At 37.5% G+C, this 14,484-nt stretch overlaps 1 protein-coding gene across 3 annotated transcripts in view; it reads left to right on the top strand.

Annotated features, from left to right (window-relative positions):
• The window catches only part of LOC122666237 (cytosolic enolase 3), a 29,372-nt gene extending 22,937 nt beyond the window's left edge, over positions 1-6,435 (top strand). For all 3 annotated transcript variants that reach the window (XM_043862396.1, XM_043862403.1, XM_043862410.1), the window contains exons 12-13: positions 1,519-1,716; positions 5,899-6,435. In XM_043862396.1, the coding sequence (XP_043718331.1) occupies positions 1,519-1,716; positions 5,899-5,967 (267 nt within the window). In that variant the 3' untranslated portion in view covers positions 5,968-6,435. The remainder of the gene's footprint in view (positions 1-1,518; positions 1,717-5,898) is intronic.
• Positions 6,436-14,484: the final 8,049 nt, after the last annotated feature.

Below are 14,484 nucleotides of genomic sequence, written 5' to 3' on the forward strand. Positions count from 1 at the left end.
TTACATCTGTCTGATCTGGGATCTTATTTCCTGCGACTGCTCTTGATGATGGGGTTTAAGTGCTACTGATCTTTCCTGATGCTGGTTATTGCTGTCATATGGTGATGAGTTTTCCTTTGGTGTTCTCCTCTGCCTTATTTGTCCACGTTTAGTGGGACACTTGAGGGGGAGATTGGAGATTATTATTGTTTGAAGATTATTATCTACTCGTGTCCTCAACATCAATTTTATCTTATAAAGATGGTTACTTGTTTGTAGCAACAAAATTGTTACTTTTTGTTCCTTATAAACTTATTTTGTTTCTTTTTGTTCCTTATAAATTTATATTGTTACTTGTGGTTCCCAGCAACCTTATGCTATTATTTGTGGTTCGCAACAACCTATGCTGCACTTTAATCAACAACCTATAATTTGGATGACATCAATATATTCTCCTAATACAAGTCAACTACTCAAGTGGCTCAAGTTTCTATTAAATACTAATAATAATTACTGCACCGTCTAGGATTGACCCCGCTCATATTCTGATGGAGCCGACATGCATTGTCCTCTGACTGTAGGACATAAGAATGGCACGTCATAGTCTGGGAGAAGAAACGAGTATAGCCCTCCACAGTTGCCATGTAAATTGCATCATCGACATGTTGAAGGTTAACCTATCCGAGGATATGCTAGGAATCTTCAATAATGTGTTTCCCAAGTGATTCCGGCGTTGATGCGGCAAAAATTCGAAGAAATCACAAAACAGCAAAAAAAAGTTAAAAAGGGAGCAAAAACCAGAGTCTGGAGAGCTCTCGATCGAGAATCACGAGACTTTGCACTTTATACTTGACTTTTGTAATGTCTGGACGAAATTTCGGCGAGATGTTACAAAGAGTCGAAATTTTTTATTTTTTCAATTCGAGGTTACATTTCGTTTCGAATCGACCGAAATACTCAAAATATTCAAAATTTTGACCGAAATAAAATGAGATTTTGAAGTATGCTTATGATGTTGCTGCATGATTTTTGGGCTTGCGGTTGATATTCTGTGCCGCTTATTTTGTTCATTGTTGTCTGGATTTATTCGACAAGAAGGTTTTTCTCCTCTATTGTTGTTGATGATTTATGTGCTTGAGTTGGTATTGCTACCAGAATGAAGTTCTCTTTGTGTTCACTGGCGTTTACGACCTCTATGTATGTTCAAGACTTATTTTGCTGTTAATGTCTATTCTTGTTGTTCCAAGATGGAGCCTTTTTTATATATATTGTTATTTCCTTATCTAGTTATTCCTCTTTATTGTAATTAGACTTGGACTCTTAATAGGTTTCCTACTGAAAAATTATTACTTAATATTATAGAAGTATGAGGTAGACAATGATAGGGGTATTCCATTCCCATCATGTTCTAGCTTTCTCCCTCTTCTACCTTTCGTCTTTTCTTCTCTTCATCTTTATAGATTCTGGTTTATTTGATTTTGTTACAATTGCAATGTGAAAGGCTTTTAATTTCTGATGATTTTGATGGGCTGAATGCAGTTGAATCAGATTGGGACTGTCACAGAAGCCATTGAAGTTGTGAAGCTGGCAAAGGATGCTAACTGGGGAATAGTGGTATCCCAGAGATCTGGGGAGACTGAAGATTCCTTCATAGCTGATTTAGCTGTTGGGCTGGCCACTGGTCAGATCAAGGCTGGTGCACCTTGCCGTGGAGAGCGGCTTGCAAAGTACAACCAGGTATACTTCTTGCTGTCTTTTATTTTCAAACTGCTATTGGCAGTCATTCTGTTTTTGGTCGTGGTCATGGGTAAACTTTCCTATACAGCCCATTTAGAGAGCCCTCTCTGAACGGTCCCTAAAAATGTGCCATGTAACAGTTTGGTGTAGCTCAAAATTTTTGGGAATATTGTCCAAATTCTCGTGGTAAGTTTGAGCCTAATGCATTACCAACATCTGGCACAATCAATAGGTCAGTTTTGGTCAAGATTTGAACAGATAGGGTAAAGATTGATGCAGCAGCGGATCAGCAGCAAACCGGACCATTGGTTGGATCAGAACTGGACCAATATTGGACCCAGAAATTGGTCGAATTGACTGGAAACCAAAGAGTTTTCCAGAACTGCAGGGATAGTTACAATAACCATAAAAAGAAAAGCTGAATAATTCAATAAAGACAATAGACAGAGCCATTAACAAAGCTCAGAATTCACCTGTGAGGAACAGGGCAGCTAATTGGCTGGCAAATTTTGCTTGTATATCTTTGACGGTTACGTCTTTTGCCGGCGATGCTAGTCTACCGTTGGAGTTATTATGTCAGATCACCCGTGAAGATGTTATTGGTTTACCGGTGTTAAGGAAATAGTTGGTTTTATGCGGGTGTTTGGGAGAGTGTCCCTGTTCAGAGAGGGGGAGTGATTTATATTTGTATTGGTTGGGTTCGGGGTTAGGCAGGAATGTCTTTCCCCCCCCCCCCCCTCATTGTATTTATTATTCTTTGAAACTTTCTAATAAAATTTAGGGGATGGCCGGGGTCCCAGAGAATATTCGGGTTTAAAAAAAAGGATCAGAATTCAGAACCAGAAAATTGAGATTTTGAAGAGTTTGAACTGAAGTAAGGAATTGGAAACTTGACTAGAAATTTAGGTTTTGAAACAGTGCTGAAACTAGAATCAGAAATCAGAATGGGAAAACTGAAGTTAAAGAGAGCTGTACCTGTCTAATAGAATTGATAATCAACAGAGCCAAACAGAATAAAAAAAATTATAAACAAGTATGCACAGGATAAGCAAAGGGTAAGTACTCTGACTGATAATTAATTAGAAGATAGAGGAAAGACAGGAGATAGGATAATCAGAAATCTACCTGATTCTCCTGCTGGATCCACAGCACAATTATGTTACTGAATCCACAACAGCCCCACACCTGAATCCACAGCAGAATTATGTTACGCTGGTTTTCACATCTATTTGGCATCTCTTTGTAGGCAGAAAATTTGCATTTGCGTATCAAGATACCTGGTTTTAACTTACTGAAGGATGTTTTTGTTTACACTATATTTAGCCTCAACCTGGTTTTAACTTACTGAAGGATGTTTTTGTTTAAACTATATTTAGCCTCAACCTTCTGCACCTCTCTCATTACTCAAAGTTGAAGGGAAAATTAGTGGGGTAATCTAATCACTCAAGGATTAGGGTTAGAAAACATCATGTAACTCCAGAATTGTAGGGAGTATATGAACCAAAACCAGCTACTTAGATTTACTTAAACAGAGAAAAGACAAGTCTGATATGGCCAAAATTCTGGTCGAGTGGGCTCACTGGGAAGGAGAATAAACCCTTAAAGTTTGAACCGGAACCAATGATCGGATTTGAGCATATCAGGAAATTACAAAATAGTAACTTACTGGAATTTGGAATAAGATTTAGAGACATTAGTGTAACAACAACTAGAAGGTAGAATAGCAAGAGAAACCAAAATAGAAAGTGGAGTGAATGGATTTAGTAACTAGATAACCAACATAGAAAACATAAACTACTAAAACAGAATTAGAAACCAGAGAATAAGAGTAAATAACTCAAATATTAGAACTATAACCAAAATACAAACTAGAGGAATGAATTAGAATGTAGTGCAAATGTAATAGCAAGTGTTGTGCAAAATAATAACTATAAGGAATACTAGAAACCAGGTAAAGAACTGTGCTGTCACAAGGTTCAAAGTTCAAACTATGACAGAATACTACTATCAATGAGGAATTGTGGGGAAAAGAGAAGAAAATATAAGATGGAAGATTAAGGATATGAACTTGTTTTTCCCTCCTAGAACTTGACTAGCATCTCATCAGTCCAACTTTGGCATCCCAGCAACGACTCACTGCATCTCACAACGAAGGAGTTTTGAATCTCATAGAAATCAGCTGTGCATAAGCTTAACAAATTGTTGAATCATTGGTAATGGTTATGATCCCTTACACTTTATTTATAACTTAATGGAAATAAACAAAATAGGGAACTCCTATGTATGGTTGGGAGAATCTCTTACAACTTAAGCCTTCTTCAAAATGGCAACTATTCTAAAATCTTAACAAATAGAAACTAACTATTTGAAAATAGCAACTATTCTAGAATCTTAACCAAATAGAAGCTAACTATTTAATCCTGTGTAGGACTTAAAATCCTAATATTTGAGCTTATAGAATTGACCCATTACAAGGGTGAACCCAAAAATACTAAGCCCATGGTCCCATATAACCCGATGGTCACTCAAAATTTAACATAGAGGAAATGATTGCTGTCCGGGGGTGTAGCCTTCGCCAGCGCCCCTCTCTCTTTCTCTCTCCTCCCCTTAAAATGACCTTTCAGCCCCCCTATTGATTGAACCGATAGGGGGCACCATTGGGTGTTTCCTGCCCATGTAGACTCTGCTTCGTGACAGGAAAACCCTCCCTTAAATATAGTAGTCCGTTCTTTGTCCAGTTTAATGGCCTGGTTTGTTGCTGGCCTTTTTGTTCTTCTAAACTGCATCAACTCTCTCCGTCTTAAAAAATGCCTTATCCACAAGTTTTGTAGTGATGCCGAATCAGATCTGCACAATCATCTGGACGTAGAAATTAGCGTCCTTGATATCATCCCATCAACGTAGTGGCTTTGTTGTAACTACTCTATTATGATGCGGCCGATCCAAGGGATTGCTCCTGCATCACTATAGCTCTGATACCAAATAATGAAGTATTCTAATCACCTAAGGATTAGGGTTAGAACACCTCATGTAACTCCAGAATCGTCGGGACTATATGAACCAAAACCTGCAACTGAGATTTAATTAAATAGAAAAAAGACGAGTCTGATGCGGCCTAAATTATGGTTGATTGGGCTAACAGGGATGGAGAATAAACCCTTAAAGTTTGAACCAGAGCCAATTGTCAGATTTGAACATAGTAGGAGATTACTAAAATTATAACTTGCTGGAAAAGTGGAATTAGATTTAGAAACATTAGTGTAACAGCAATTAAAAGGTAGAATAGCAAGAAAAACCAAAAGTGAGTTAATGGATTTAGTAACTAAAGAACGAACATTGAAAGTCAATATAGAAAATAGAACTACCAAAACAGAATTAGAAACTAGAGAATAACAGTAAATGACTCATAGATTAGCAACTAGAACCAAAATAGAAACTAAAGATAGGAATTAGAAAGTAGTGCAAACATACTAGCAGTGTTATGCAGAATAGCAACTATAAGGAATACTAGAAACGAGGCAAAGAATGGAACCACTACAAGGTACGTACTATTGCAGAATACTGCTGTCAATGATAGGAATCGATGGGGAAAAGAGAAAAAAGAAGATAAAAAGATAGAAGATGAAGGATATGAATTCGGTTTCTCATCTAGAACTTGACTACCATCTCACCAGTCCAACTTGGCATCCCACCAAGGGTTTCATTGCATCTCACAGTATAGGAGTTCTGAATCTCACGGAAATAAGCAAGCATAAGCTTAATAAATTGTGACAAATTGTTAAAATCGTTGGTAGTGGGTATAATCTTGTATTCTTTATTTGTAACTTTGTGGAAATAAGCAAAATAGGAAACCCCTTTTTATGGTGGGGAGAAATCTCTTACAACTCGAGTCTTCTTCAAAATAGAAACTATTCTAGAACCTTAACAAAATAGAAATTAACTACCTAATCCAGTATATGACTTAAATCCCTAATATTTGGCTTATAGAAGTGACTCATTACAATACTAAACCCAAAAATAGTAACCCCATGGCCCATATAACCCATAGTACACTCAATTAAACGTATTAGTCCATTCTTGGTTCAGTTTGATGTCTTGGTTTGCCGTTGGCCTTAATGTTCTTTTGAATTGCATATAAAATGGACACAACTGATAGCCTTTTTGTATATTTTTTATTTACAGTTACTTCGAATTGAAGAAGAGCTTGGTGACCAAGCAGATTATGCAGGAGAGCGTTGGAGGCTGTCTTAATTGTTCTCTTTCTTGCTTTTATCCCTTCTTCTCTTTCTGCTTATCCTGTTCATCATCATCAATGTGAGGATTCAAACAAGTTTCTGAAGCACCCAATTGTTCAGCATTGCTGGTGATAGTAATTGTAAGTCAGCATTTTCTAGGTTATAGAAGTTCCTGAAATGCATGAAAGATTTTTTTTTTTGGTCACGACGGTTCTTCGAAATGACATTGACGAAAGTGTCCTCATAATTTTTTTTTAAAAAGTTGATTCTAGTTCAGACCGTTTGAGATGTGAATAGTTCGAGTGATAAGATTTATTCACATACATGATGTTCTCACATTGCACGGTCTGGAACCCATTCAATATCCAGTTCATGGTTGGAGCAATCTTATAAATGAACGGTTGCTTCTTCTAAATGGACAATGCTTTGTAATGTTTCACACTTCACAGCCTGCTATGTGGAAGTAGATGGGTGAGTCAGTATGGTAGAGGGGCCACACCCATTTGAGTTATAAAATTTTAGCCCAAAATGTATTAAGTGGCTCAAAGGTCTAATCAATAGTTTCGAGATTGTGTGAGCCTCATGCAGCCTTACAGCCCAATCACCTATCCGAAAAATATTTTTTTATTGCCCCTATTTTACAAGGTTGTCACTGCGCAAGAACCAATGGGTGCTTGTTCAAATAGGGCAATGAGCAACCTGAGTGTAACAAAGCACAAATATCACAAAATTTGTACAGGAGGGAGATGAGTATGGAACTGCAGTAGGGCAATGGTAAGCATAACTAGTGTTTGTGAACTTCTATTCTCATATCCTTGCAAGCGGTGGATCTTTTTCAGACTAGTGCGTCCTTTGTGATATGCTCTGCTCTGCGATGTGTAGAAGCTTTTGCTTGGCTTCTGTTGCTTGAATTTGTCTTGATGCATAAATGGTCAAGTTGGGGCGGAGTGTTTTCTCTTGCGCTAGCAAATTATGCTTGAAAAAACAAAAAGAGAAGAAAAAGGTATGATGTGTAAGTGTTGAAACCTAACTTCCATCTTTTCTTCAATTGCTTATGGGAAAAAGAACTCTGTCCGGGATTGTACTACGCCAACACTCCCATGAGTCTCTCTCTCCTCCATATGAATAGACACCTCTGCTCCCTTGTTTTGAGGAGTGAGATAGACATATGGGAGTGCTGGCGTAGGCCACACTCCTGGGCAGAAAACTGCTTCCCATTGCTTATATTTTTTATGGAGGAGCATTCTCTGCCAGGCAAAGGGGCCACATGCGCACAGCAGCTAATGAGAGCACTCGTTGTGGCAATGTAGCATCTAGGCGTGAGATTTTGGCCTTTCATGGAAGGCAGTGCAGTCATTCCCCCCTCACCCCGCGCCCCACCACAGAACATTTTCCCATATTTCAGGTATTAGTTCAGTCACCGGCCTCCCTTAGTGTCTTATTTTTATTTTTATTTTTTCATTTCAAATCTTGGCCGACATTTTTTTTCCCTATCAGTTGAAGGATGGATTTTGGGATGAAAATGAAGTCATTGTCTGCTTCTTGATGCTGTTTGTTGGTGTTTATGATAGAGCCATCATATTTCCAAATTCCGACAACAAATGTCAAGGCCTAGAGAGTTTTATCATTATTTTCCTCCTTTTTAGTATTAGTATAACACACTTCTTTTTTTTATGGTAGTTTTTTTTTTTTTCATCCCAAAAACAAATAAATAAAAATAATATTCAAAAGAACAAATAGATATATATGGTGGGATGGTATTTGATTAAATTTCAATGTGAAATTTGACATATAGCTATCATACATAAGCTGTACAAGTAATCTATTATTTAATTGACAGGTCATAAATTTTTTCCATTGACCAAAACCAACTACCCACCATGTGACTCAAAATGGTGAACCCATATAATAAGAATATTCGAGTGGACCATAAATGGAATTTTGTATAATAATAATGATAACCATAATAATATAACAACAACCACAACAATATAATAACAATAAGAACGTTACCATTTACCCCCCCCCCCCCCAAAAAAAAAAAAAAAAAAAAAACAAACAATAAGAACGTTACCTTTGAGTGTGTGAGACGGCATAGGAAACACTACCTAGTAGAGATTCTTTTTCCTAATAATAATTGGGAAAAAGAATGTTATCTGGTTAAGTGGTTTTTGTGTTGGGGTACAAGAACATGCAAAAGTACCACCCTGCCCCTCTCCCCATGAAATCAAAATCACATTATGTTGATGCCCTTGCATCTTCTCTCATTGATCCCATGCTGGTGTAGACACTACACAATCAAACAACAATCTCTTGCCCGTAATAATAAGAGAAAATTACCCTTAATAATAATAACTCTCTCTTAACATAACACGTCTACGTGGAGACGGATTTGCCATTGACCAGTGGAATAGGAAATTTGGAATATATTTGAAGCCCTCTGAACAATTTTTTTTAAAGAAAGATAATGTTGCAATCCTTACAGGCACCTGTAAGGCTGTAACCATTTCTTTGAGAATTGGACTCATTGGAGGCTTCGAAGGATGATGGAACCCAAGTGGCCACGTTCGCGTATAAGAGCCCGCTTTGCTAAGAATGGTAGTTTGTAACGGAACAAAAGAATTGTTAGTGCCATCCACCATTAAATTGGGATCCCATGGGCCATTTACATTTTTTTTGGGGATAGAACTTAGAAGGCCATTTACATCAAATACATATGAGGATGGAATTCAGTTGACATTTAATAGTTTTCCCTATGGCTTTTGGCTTTGTTTGTTTTATGTGGAAGGACAAAAATGATTTTTTAAAAAAAATTAGGATTTCTATTATTTATTTTAATTTTTAACATAAAATGTAAAAAGAAAAAGATATTAAAAAATAAGAAAATTTTAAAAAAGAGTAAAATCTGGGGCAAGAGAACGATGTTTGGTCGCATGTGGTGCCCTGCCCTTGTGCCTAGACAAGGCCGAACGAAATGAATGTCGTGTCTCTAGGGATTTTTGTCTTTTCATGGGATGTACCAGTCATTTAGCACAAACTTGTGTTTAGGTGTAGGGGTTGCATGCCGCACATGACTAGGTAGTGTTCTTTCTCCCAAAATTTTGAGCAAAAAGTTTTTCTGTATGAGAAAAGAATCTACTTATTATGGGTACACTTAATTTTGCCATATGATAGCGTTTGTTAATTGGCAAATTTGACTGTTGGATAACTAAAGAGTAGTGTGTTGCAAATTCAAGTTTTGAATTGGGTTAATCATTTGAGAAAAATCAAGAAAATTATAAGATTGGTCAAAAGTTGTGAAGACTTGCTGAAGTTAGCAAATGATTAAAGTCAAATCCAAGCCAGATTGATTTCTTATCAACACCTCATTTTTTTAGACATGCAAAACCCAACGAGATTTGTCAAGTTTTCGTTTTGGATTGTATGGATCAGGATCGTCTCCAGGGAGGCGTGTGCCTAGGGTGCTGCTAGGGGGCATACAGCGATTGAGCTATAGCACACACATCTCAGTGCACGCCTAGGGATGTGTACGGCACAGCCCAACAGCGAGCAACACCCTTGGCGTGCTGGGCTCCCTAGAGACGGGCTAAATTGTATTGCCACCGCAGAGTGGGATTCATAAAGGCTTGTCGAATTTTTAGCCAGTCATCAGGATCAGATCCTGATCATGAGCTAGAACTTGATCTTCCTGGAAGAATGATCATTGATGTAGGAGAGAGAGAGAGATGACCTCCTTCCTCTTTACAGAGAAATTGTAGGAACCCAATTAATCAAAATCTTGTTTCCTTTTTCCATTACATTCTTCAACTATAAATAAAGATACTAATTTGGATAACTACTACTTAGTTAATGAACTACCCCCTTCCTTAACTTTTCTCCATTACTAACCATGCTCCCTAACTAATTAGTCACATTAAATAATTATAAAAACTCCAAGCCCATAACTAGTTGCCGGATTATTTCTCCTTTGCATTATTAAGCGAGTAACAATCCATCCTTTTTTTTACCGAAAAACAATCTATCCTTTTAAATTTTGCTCTTGTCCTTAAGACCAATTGTAAGAAACTAAATCTTTGTGGTTTGTAACTCCTCCAAGTTGCTTTTGCCAATGAAACACCTTGCCGATGAATAAAGATTTTAATTTTCTTCTTAGAAATTCACCTGTCGAGTATTGCTTGTCGACGAAGGAACTCCTTAGAGAAGAACCGTACGGGATAGAGGCTTCCATCAATGATTCCATCTTGTCTAGCTCTAATACCATTTGTTGTGTGAACAAGTGGGAAGAGAGAGAAAATAAAAAGAGATAAAATAAAGACATAGAAATGAAGATAAAATAGAAAATTAGATAAACTTTGGCTTTATAGACCAAGCCTTACGTCTTTGGTCTTATCGAGGAAGCCATGACATCCTTTCTCTCTATAGAGAAATTGCATGAACCCAATTAATCAAAGTCTTATTTCTTTTTTTCATTACATTTTTCCAACTATAAATAATGATACAAATTTGAATAACTACTACTTAGTTATTGAACTACCCCCTTCGCTAACTTATCTCCATTACTAACCACACTCCCTAAGTACTTAGCAATGTAACTACTTAGCTACATTAAATCTCTCTCAGTTATTTCTCCCTTACATTGTTATACACATAAACCTTGGGTTCCCAGGAGGGAGGGATTTGGTTCTCTTAACATTTTTTTTTTTAGGGAAGGGGAAGGTACTAGCTAGGAGACTCGAACTCGAGACCTCCTGGTGAGCATGGGCATGAAGCGTAGCACGGCTCACCAACTGCACTAGGCAGCTGTTGGTTGGTACTCTAACATTTTAAAGGTGATTTTACAAGAATTATCCCTCCACTCTTAAGTCAGCAAATAAGGGTAAAAAAATCGTAGTGAGATGAACTATTTCACTTGACCTAGTGACATGAAAAATAACCCAAAAAACAAAGATGACACTAATCAGGAACATAGTAAGATACACATATATTACCACTGTCATGAATGTATGACATTTATACCCTCAAACTTAAGCTTGATAGACATACAAAGGAGTAGTTTTGGCCTTGTCATTATGGGAAATTTAATGAGACTAATAATTCTCCTTGCCTCGACTCCAAGTTTTGAGGAGGAGTCAAGTCAAAAACCTGAATTTTCCAATTATGGTATGATTAGACACTGTTTCAAATTATAATTCCAAATTCAATCATTTACTCTCGCATTTATGTTTATGCACCCCATTACAATTTTGTATGCAGTATTATTACTATCGGAATTTTTTAATTCTTTATTTTACTACTTAATAAAGTCAGAATTTTTTTTTAGTAGAAAACAAAGTCAGATTTTGACATGTGAACAAAAAACTTTGAGGTCTACCTCTCCTAAATAGGAGAGGTAGAATTGTATAGAAATATTTCCTTTACATTTCTATAATAAGAAATTAAAGTCTTTTTCATGTAAAATATTTCTGGAGGAAGAATTGTATAAAAATATTTTGTAATAAAAATTGACGATGGGGACTTTTTATCGATGAGAGGATCCAGAAAATTATCTCCTCCAGTTCTCTACCTGGCTCAGGTCCCCAGTTCCTCTAATAGGGGGTGGTGGACCCCACCCGAGTAGAGTGTGTGAGCAGAAGTAAGGTGGTCATTCACAATTCTCCCTTGTTAGAGGAACTAGGGGAATTGGGCTGGACAAGGAATTGGAAGTGATAAAGATCCATAGAAATCCTCTGTGGCGATGCGTCTTACGCGCCTTAGAGATGCTAGCCAGCCGCCCAATAATGGGGCCCACTGTATGTAACGGGCCTAACGGCTATGCTTGGTCACAAGTTGCTTGAGATTTGAAGGTCCTACGGGTACAAGCTTCCACGTACGTTCCCGTTCCCTATAAAAATGGGAATCGAAATTGGGATTGAAATCGGACATATCGGAATGCAATCGATGGAATTCGATTACAGATTCAAATAAGTTATCTATTTCTAAAGTTCAGGCCGATTCCAACAGATTTTAATCAATTCTAAACTAATTCTAATCAATTCCAACTGAATCGAAAAACAGAATTCATAAAGGCCGATTCCATTATTACTTGAACCATGTGTGATATACATTTAATCCAACTTATGAGATATCCTTGTAGGGCATTGGCCGATAGGGTTTTAATAATCGGATTAGATAGGTTTAATTTTGGTCGATCTAGATCTGAATCGGTTGATAACGAATCCGATTCTTTTCGATCTGACTTGGGTCAATCTTCAATGGAAAACCTTAGATAATTAAATATGCTGATCTCGAGGCTGGTTCGCTCAGAATCGATCAAGACCGATCTGAATCCTGACTTACATGTAGGGATGAAACAAGGCTGGGTTGGGCCGGGTTTGTTAAAACCCTAGCCCAACCCTGAGTCCTCTTAGCTCAATCCAAGCCTAACACAGCCCTAGATCAGGCTGAGATATCTCAGCCTAGGCCCAACCTTGTCGGGCTCAGCCCGGACCTGATTGATCCTGATCGGGCCAGGCCAGGTGGGTCCTAATTGACCTTGATTTTTGCTAGGGCTTGGTTGGCCCGTACTTGCCTTGTTTTTTTGTCATTTATGTTATCCTATGCATTAAAAAAATGAGACATATGTGATCAAGTATTGGTTTGTTTCATTTTCAATTGACTATAAGATTTTTTTTTTCGATTAAAAAACGTAATCCAATCTTAAAATTTTAAATATTTTCATTCAATAGATAAATTAGCCTCTTTCTTTTTTGGGTAAACCAATAGATAATTATATACTAAAAAAATTTGCAAATGCAAACAATACATTGTAAAACATAACCTAACACAGTGTCAGGTTGGGCTTAGCCTCTGAAGCTTCAACCCTGGCCCAAGCCAACCCTGACCCAGAGCCTAAAAATTTCAACCCTAACTACCCTAAGAATTGAAAAATCCAATCCAAACCTTATTCGAGCTCAGGACAGACCTAGGCGGGCTCAGGCTTATCGGGCCAAACTTACACCCCAGCTTACATGCACAAAAGGAGCCGAGTTTAAAGCTTCAAACACTGGGACCGCTACGTGTAACCAAGAGAAAGACCAAAACAAATTAAATTATAGAATGAATTATTTAACAATTCTGGAGTTGATTTACTTCATGGTCACAAAAAGGGAGAACTCATTAATATACGAAACAGACGTAACGCGTAGTCTTTTACCTTTCACATGCCACATGCAATGCTCTTGCGCACATGAGGAGAAACGAAAAAATCAAATTTAAACAACTTTGGTTGAGGTTCTTATTGGGAGTTAATAATGGGTTTTATTAGTTAAACCAAGAAAATTTATCGAAGTTCTAAATGAAGTAACCTAAACAAGAAGTCTTGTTAAACTTTTTTCCTTCTTTTCCTCCCACTTCAGAAGTAGAAGAGGAGTCATTCATGACCTATCAATGTATCATGTCTGTTAGGTACTACCATTCTCTCACTAATTAAGTATTCATTAAATGTATCCCTTAATTAACACAGACCCTTTACTTCATTTAAGTTTACAATTAATGGTTCCTCTTCTTCTTTCCTTTTATCCCTTCAAACCATGGATTAGTTGATTTTTAACAAATACTAAAGGGAGAAAGACACAAGGGTTCGGCAATCACCTACAGAAAGCCGGAATTTTTTAGGGGTAAGGTGATCAATTTTTTTCGTGCTTGTGTCTACCATAGGGGCAGCATACCGCACATGTTCAGTTAACATTCTCTTTTACAAACACAAGGCCGTGCAAAATGATCGTCATGCCCAGATCTTTGCCCCCTCAATTTTCCTGTCCCTCAATTTCCTCAATTCCATCTAATAGGGGGTGGAAATGACCACCCTACCCTCTACCCAAATACATTGCCCGAAGTGAGATCCACCTCCCTCTATCAGAGGAAATTGAGAAAATTGACAAATAGGCAAATTGAGATGATATTTTTTCGTCATGCCCTCCATAACCCTTGTACTACTTTGAGATCCTTCCTAACTCACCAGGTGTGTTGTCACAAATATTAAGCATTCAATTTGTGAAATTCATCCAAAATATCCTTTATTGTCAATTTGGAGTCTTGGACCAGTTCATTATTAGGCACCCATGGAAGCTTCTATGGTTGGTGTTAATGATTAGGTGGGGTCATTTGGTCCTACCATAACGACCCATCAAGTTTTAAGTCAATTGAAGTCATCCACGTGTTGGGGATAGAATTTTTATGCTCTTGATTACACTGCCCGTACTTGACCGTCAAGTACATCTAATAGAGGGAGGTGGACCCCATCTTAGGCAGTGTGTTCGGGCAGGGGATAGGATAGTCATTTCTGCCTCCTCTTTTAGATGTACTTGAGTTAAGTACTATCAGGACAGTGTAATTGAGAGGATTATAAAAATTTGAAGACACATGAAAAGTCCATGGATAGAGGTTGTTTGGCTGGCTTAGCTAAACTGATACGTACACAAGATTTGTCATGGGCATATGTCTGATGAGTTCTAAATTTTGTTAACAGATGTGGACTCTTTAAATTCTTCATGGG

The sequence above is a fragment of the Telopea speciosissima genome, chromosome 1 (genome assembly GCF_018873765.1).
Source record: "Telopea speciosissima isolate NSW1024214 ecotype Mountain lineage chromosome 1, Tspe_v1, whole genome shotgun sequence".
Taxonomy (NCBI): Eukaryota; Viridiplantae; Streptophyta; class Magnoliopsida; order Proteales; family Proteaceae; genus Telopea; species Telopea speciosissima.